General features: G+C 46.8%; 1 protein-coding gene and 1 long non-coding RNA gene across 2 annotated transcripts in view; both read left to right on the top strand.

Moving 5' to 3' along the window:
* LOC123509193 (mediator of DNA damage checkpoint protein 1-like) overlaps positions 1–5,057 on the top strand; it is a gene marked incomplete at its 5' end in the record, with an annotated part of 11,276 nt that extends 6,219 nt beyond the window's left edge. The window contains 3 exon segments of the mRNA XM_045263394.1: positions 1–2,329; positions 2,332–4,312; positions 4,816–5,057. The exon segment at positions 1–2,329 is cut by the window's left edge and continues 162 nt beyond it. Of these exon segments, the coding sequence (XP_045119329.1) occupies positions 1–2,329; positions 2,332–4,312; positions 4,816–5,009 (4,504 nt within the window).
* Positions 5,058–6,987: 1,930 nt separating this feature from the next.
* LOC123509200 overlaps positions 6,988–7,500 on the top strand; it is a 22,452-nt gene continuing 21,939 nt past the window's right edge. The window contains exon 1 of the long non-coding RNA XR_006676157.1: positions 6,988–7,233. This is a non-coding gene — a long non-coding RNA (uncharacterized LOC123509200). The remainder of the gene's footprint in view (positions 7,234–7,500) is intronic.

The following is a 7,500-nucleotide window of genomic DNA, read 5'->3' as shown; positions in this document are numbered from 1 at the left end:
CTTGAAGGATACTGAAGGATTCCACGAGGATGTGCCCCTGGATGGAGTCCTACACGAGGAGTCTATTGTCTATGAGGATGTTGTAGGACCTGAAGACATACCACAGGATGCCCAGGCTCCCGAGGGCGTCCCAGTGCAGGATACTGAAGTGGCTCTAGGATCTCTTGACTATTTTGATATCCTTCCTGAGACTGACTCACTGAACCCAGAAATGACTCACGAATTGTTGACTCACGACCTTGAGCCAGAGAGTCATGACCTTCCACTACTGACTCAGGAGATGGTGAAGGATGGTGACCTGATTCATGATTTGGTTCACCAGGAGGGACTAGCACGTGAACTGACTCAAGAAGAAGGTTTTGGTCTAGAGGAAGTGACTCACCAGGAAGATATGACTCATGGTGAGGATTTGACTCACCTTGATGATATGACTCACTTGGAAGAGATGAGTCACCATGATCTGACTCACCAAGAGGACATGGCTCACTTCGAAGACTTGGCTCACCATGAACTGACTCACGAAGAGGAAATGACTCATCATGACCTGACTCGCCAAGATGAAATGATCCACCTTGATGACATGACTCACTTAGAAGATATGACTCACCAGGAGGAAATGGGTCACCAAGATGAGATGGGTCATAAGGAAATGATTCACCAGGATGAAATGACTCACCAGGATGAAATGACTCACCAGGATGAAATGAGTCACCAGGAGGAAATGAGTCACCAGGAGGAACTGATTCACCAAGATGAGATGAGTCACCAAGATGAAATGAGTCACCATGATGAAATGAGTCACCATGATGAAATGACTCACCAAGATGAAATGAGTCACAAGGAAATGAGTCACCAAGATGAAATGAATCAGAAAGATATGACACACCAGGATGAGATGACTCACCAAGATGAAATGACTCACGAAGAAATGACTCACAAGGAAGAGATGATTCACCCAGAAGAGATGATTCACCAGGATGAAATGAGTCACCAGGATGAAATGATTCACCAGGATGAAATGATTCACCAGGATGAAATGATTCACCAGGATGAAATGATTCACCAAGACGAAATGACTCACCAGGATGAAATGACTCACCAGGATGAAATGACTCACCAAGACGAAATGACTCACCAGGATGAAATGACTCACCAAGACGAAATGACTCACCAGGATGAAATGACTCACCAAGACGAAATGACTCACCAGGATGAAATGACTCACCAAGACGAAATGATTCACCAGGATGAAATGACTCACCAAGACGAAATGACTCACCAAGACGAAATGACTCACCAGGATGAAGTGACTCACCAAGACGAAATGACTCACCAGGATGAAGTGACTCACCAAGACGAAATGAGTCATCAGGATGAAGTGACACACCAAGACGAAATGAGTAACAAGGAAGAAATAAGTCACCAAGAAGAGATGAGTCACCAGGAGATGCCCCACGATCAAACTCACCAGGAAGACACCATGACTCACCAAGAAGACACGCTGACTCACCAGGACCCGAGTCACCAAGAGGAGGCCAACCCCTTTGAAGGCCTCACCCACTTGGAAGACCTATCACTACTGGAGGCGTTCACCAAATCTCACCAAGACAACCAAGAACACTCCCTCCCACCAACCACTGAAATGCCAGAGGTCCTCACACTTTCCCCAGCGGAACACCCTGTAGACACACACACCCCTGCTGAGGACAAGGCAGGAGGCGCTCCCCCGGTGGTAAATGACCTGTATAGCAAGGCAGGGGACGCAGGGCCGGCAGGGGACAAGGGGAAGAGTCTAAAGGAAGGGGAGGAGAAGGAGCTATTCCCTGCAGAAACTGAGATGCGAACTCGTAGCAAGATCGAGATTAAAGAAGTGAATGGGCAATTGTATGAGTATGAGTACATTTACTACTATGACGATGAGTACCCTGCTTATGAGGACTACCAGGCTGTTGATGTCGACCCTGCCCCTGCTGCTGACCCCCTTGCTGACCTCACTGCTGACCCCGAAGCTGATCTGACCGCTGCTGAACCCCTAGCTGAACTGACCGCTGACCCCCAAACTGACCTCCAAGCTGACTTCCAAGCTGATCTCATCGCTGACCTAGACACTCAAACTGAACCAGTGCCAGAAACCACCACTACAACCACTACTACTACTACTACTACTACTCCTGCTCCTACCACTACTACGACCCTACCACCGACTACGACCGTGCATAGAGGCTTTGGCAGATCACGTGAGAGGACCAGATCAAGGGGAAGTAGCAGGTTCCAGCAGGAGGAAGAAGAAATACAACAACAGTTCGCCCAAGGAGCTCTAGCAGAAGTCGAAACAGGGAACGCAGTCGACTTAATGCCTTGCCAGAGGAGAACATAATTGACGACCCACGTGCTAGGTCCTTCCAGTCGTCCAGAACCCCATCCAGAACCTCGTCCAGAGCCTCCTCCAGCCGCAGTAGGGCACGCAACACCATCCGCGGGACGTCCAGGGAACCAATAGGAGTGGAGGAGGACAAATTGCCATCTAGCACACGTTTTCCTCCACGGATCACCACGACTGAGGCACCAAGAGAGAGGGAGAGAGAGCCACTATTTGAGGAAGCTGTGCGTGTGGGCCTAGACGATCACCACGACGTCCCTCTCCTCCCTGGTGTGACTGGTGACCATGAAGGACCTGAATTTTCAAGGGACGCGAGGGTTCTAGAGACGGATGCGGCTGTGACGGAATCTGATCCTGTTACTACTACTATGACCCCCTCTGCTGTGTCTGCTGTGACGCTGTATGCCCTCACAGCAGCAATGGACGCCGAGGAGCTACCCACAACCACTACGACTATCCCCAGCTACGACTATGACACAGAAATCCCAGTGGTCGACTACTACGACTACTATGATGAGGCTACAGAACCACCAACTACTCCAGAACCACAAGCAGAACCAGAACCAGAACCAACCACTGAAGAACCTACTACTACTACTACTACCACTACTACTACCACGACTACCACTACTACGACCACCACCACACCGCCACCTACTACTACAACTACTACCACCACTGCTGAACCAGGTCGTAACAGGTTTGGGTTCCGGCCTCGTGGTTCACCAAGACAACGAACTTCAGGCCTGTCCCGGTTCGCTAAGACTGAACCACCCACCACCACCACCACCACCACCGCCGCCGCCACACCACGACCCAGCAGATTCAGTGGAAGGAACCGTTTCGCAGCTGCCTCAAGATTTAGAAACAAGGAAAGAACGACTACTGATGACTCCGTGACCTCTGACCCCGCCCCAACAGACCCAGCCCCAGCCTCATCAACTTCGTCCCGCAGCCCCAGTGGTTTCTCAAGGTTCAATAAGCCCCGTCGTGGGTCATTTAGCCCCCGAGGACGCGGCACCACGAAAGAGGAAACTGAAGAAACTACAAGTCCTTCACCATTTTCACCATCACCACCTCAGCCATCACCATCAGCCCCCTCAGCCCCCCAGCCATCCCCCACCACGTCAAGGCGCACCAGGCCACGCATTGGAGGGCTTTTCAACCGTAGAAATAGACTGAGAGGGCGTGGCAATGAGGAAACAGAAGAGCCACCAGTGGAAACCCCTGCAGAACCCCCAACTTTAGAAATCATAGACACCCCAGCAGTTATTGATGAATTTGAATTGGACCCCAGCCCTACTCCTGCCGAACCCACAGCCCCAGCCCCTACCCCTGACAGACAGACCACTGCAGCCCCCTCTCGCGGCAGACGGCCTTTCAACAGACACAGATTTGGGGTCCGCGGTTCTAAGCCAGCATCGGAGTCTAGCCCAGCGCAACCTACGGAAACAGCCCCAGAACAGCCTACACCGACTGCAGGAAGGGCTCAGTCCCCTGCTGACCGCCGCGCTGGGCTGTTCAACCGTAACCGCGGCGGTCTTTCGAGACTCCGAGGGCGTGGCGGGAACAGAGGGCGGACAGAAGCTCCAGAACCTGAAGTAGTCGAAGAAGTGGTCGAGGAAATACAGCCTGAAGAAACACCATTGGAGGAGGCACTAGTTGAGGTTGAGGAGACACCAGTGGAGGAGGAGGTGGAGGAGACACCACGTAGAGGAGGAGGTGGAGGGCGTCGTGGTGGCTTCCTAGGGCGTTTCAGAGGCCGTCAGAATAAACAACAGGAGAAACCAGCCCCTAAGAAGCCCCAGCAGCAGTCCCGGGCCACCTCAGCCCCAGCGAGGCGTACAGGAGGAATCTCATCCTTCTTCAACAGACGGCGCCGCCCAGGGAAGGACCAGCAGGAGGAGCAGCCACAGGAGGAGGCCGCCCCAGGTACACACATCACCAAACCTGCCTAACCTTGTGACCTGACGACCTGTGACTGTGGGTGCTACTACGACTACTACTGCTGCTACTACTACGACTTCTGCTACTGCGATCTCGAGACAGTTGCTGCTACTACTAAAACTACGACTACTACTGCTGCTACTACTACGACTACTACCACTACTACGACCTCGAAAGAGTTGCTGCTACTACTACGACTACTACTACTGCTACTGTGACCTCGAGACAGTTGCTGCTACTACTACTACTACTACTACTACTACTACTACAGCTACTACTACTGCATCTGCGACTGCTGTTACGACTACAACGACGACTGCAATGACTACTACTACAACAACAACAACAACCACAACAATTACTACACTACTATTACCACCACCACCTAAACCACCACCACTACACACTACACACACACACACACACACACACACACACACACACACACACACACACACACACACACTAATTCTCTCTCTCTCTTTCAGCTGACGAGTTTGCTGCGCCCATAGAGGAAGATGCGGGCTTGGGCTTGGAGGATGCGCTGGTGGAGGAGCTGGAGGAGCCCGCCCCGACTGGCTTCGAACCGGTGGAGGTAGTGGAGGAGGTGGAGGAGGCGCCGCAAAAGAAGAACAAGGTGCGCAACCGGTTTTTCTTCAACAGACGGAGAAACAGAAGCTAAACGAAAAGAAGAGATGAAGAGAGAGAGGATAGTGTGAAAGTATGTGTCTATCTTTAATATTTTCTTTTTTCTTTCTTTTCTCTCTTTCTTTCAAGTTAGAGAAAGAAGGAGGTTGTGAAACTATGTAATCTTCCTCCTCCTCCTCCTCCTCCTCCTCCTCCTCCTCCTCCTCCTCCTCCTCCTCTTCTTCCTCTTCTTCCTCCTTTTTTTCTTCCTCTTCCTCCTCTTATTATTATGTTTGTGCCAAGATGTGCCTTAGTCCTCCTCCTCCCCCTCAAGTCCTCCTCCTCCTCCTCCTCCTCCTCCTCCTCCTCCTCCTTTTCTATAAGCATGTAGATAAATCATAATTGTGTGTGTGTGTGTGTGTGTGTGAATTTAACTCATGTAAACGCACACACAAATTTTTTACGTACATAGATTTGAAATACGTACATGTGTGTGTGTGTGTGTGTGTGTGTGTGTGTGTGTGTGTGTGTGTGTGTGTGTGTACATGAAATAATTAGAATATAGGAATAAGATAATTTTTTTTTTTTTTCTTTTTCTTTTCTTTTAGTTCATGAAGAGAAAAATAAAAATGGTCGTTTCTTTAATTTTCGTTTTTTTTCTTATTTTTTTTCGTTTTTCAATTAATTTCGTGTTCAATAATCCAATAAAAAAATGTTTGTTTGTTCGTTTGTTTGTTTTCTATGTATTTATTCTTCCGCTTCTCAATATTTTTGGTTCCTCAGTTGATGTTTGTCTGTATGTGTGTGTGTGTGTGTGTGTGTGTGCGTTCTCATTTTTCATCTCTCTCTCTCTCTCTCTCTCTCTCTCTCTCTCTCTCTCTCTCTCTCTCTCTCTCTCTCTCTCTCTCTCTCTCTCTCTCACCCACCCACGCACGCACGCACACTTAACTATAGCCCCTGGATCTTGTAATAGTATAATGATAGTTTGAAATTTCCTACTACTACTACTACTACTACTACTACTACTACTACTACTACTACTACTACTACTACTACTACTACTACTACTACTACTACTCTCTCTCTCTCTCTCTCTCTCTCTCTCTCTCTCTCTCTCCTTTTGTAAATATTAAACAATACACATTGTAAAAGTCTATTCTTCCATTGCATATATAGGGAATGTATTGTTTCTCTCTCACTATCTCTATCTCTATCTTTAATTTCCTTTGTTTTTTTTGTAATATTTTCTCATATGAGTAACTTTGAATAAAATTTTATATATATATGGTTGTGTGTGTTTTTGTTATTCTTGTGGTAGTAGTAGTAATAGTAGTGGTAGTAGTAGGAGGAGAAGGAGGAGTGCTGGTTGTACTAGTGGTGGTAGTAATAGTAAAACAGCGAGAGAGAGATTGGGGGTGAGAGGAATGACAAAATATCGACATAAGAAAATAAATAAATAAGCAAAATAATGACATCACAAACTCACCTCATAAAAAAAAACTATAAATAAATGCAAAACCAAAATTTAGACACCAAAAACCAACACAAAAGAGAACAAAATCAACGAAATAAACAATCAAAATCATCACACCGGAATACTAAGATCAAGATCAAAGATTGGATCGCTCGCCGCCCGCCATTTGTCCGTTGTCAAAATAAATAAATAAATAAATAACAATAATAACAACGACACTGCAAACCTAACTCACAACAACACATAAATAAATACAAAGCCTAATTTTAAACACCCAAAAACAACACAGAGGAGAAAAAAACAACGAAATAAGTAATCAAAAATCATCACACCGGTAAAACAAGATCAAGATTCAAGATTGAACCTCTCGCCGCCCGTCATTTGTCGACTGGCAAAAATATAATAATAATAATAATAATAATAATGACACCGCAAACCTGCTTTACAAAACACATTAAACAATACAAAACATAATTTTAAACACCTAAAAACAACACAAAAAAGAACAAAAACAACGAAATAAACAATCAAAATCATCACACCGGAAAAACAAGATCAAGATTGGACAGCTCACCGCCCGCCATTTGTCAGCTGTCAAACATAAATACATCGATAAATTGCTTCATAACTCCACTAAACACGACCAAATGCATTAATTAAGGATAGAGGAAGATAATAGAAACCCTATGGCACCTGTGGAGAGGCGGAAAGCAGCTGTAAATAAGAGAAACAGAAGAAAATAGTGTTTATAAATGAGTGTGTCTCCCTCCCGGCGTTCCTCAAGGCTGAGTGACTGACAGGAATGGTAAGTGTTAATAATTTTGCTTTTATTTACTTATTTATGTTATTTATTGGTGTTTTTATGGTCTAGAGGTGTCTGTATGTCCATCTGCCTGTCTGTCTGTTTGTCTGTCCGTCTGTCTGTCTGTCTGTCTGTGTCTGTCACGAGGATGTAAACAAACGAGCAAATCTTTTTCTTTTTATTACATTCACATAAATATTTGGGAAGAGAGAGGGAGTGTTGCCCCCTGACCCCCTCTCCGTGGCCCCCCCTGGCTCTGGCGGGGGGAGG

Source organism: Portunus trituberculatus, chromosome 26 (assembly GCF_017591435.1).
Source record: "Portunus trituberculatus isolate SZX2019 chromosome 26, ASM1759143v1, whole genome shotgun sequence".
Taxonomy (NCBI): Eukaryota; Metazoa; Arthropoda; class Malacostraca; order Decapoda; family Portunidae; genus Portunus; species Portunus trituberculatus.
Note: the sequence above shows the minus strand (reverse complement) of the source record. Positions and strands in the feature narration are given on the sequence as shown.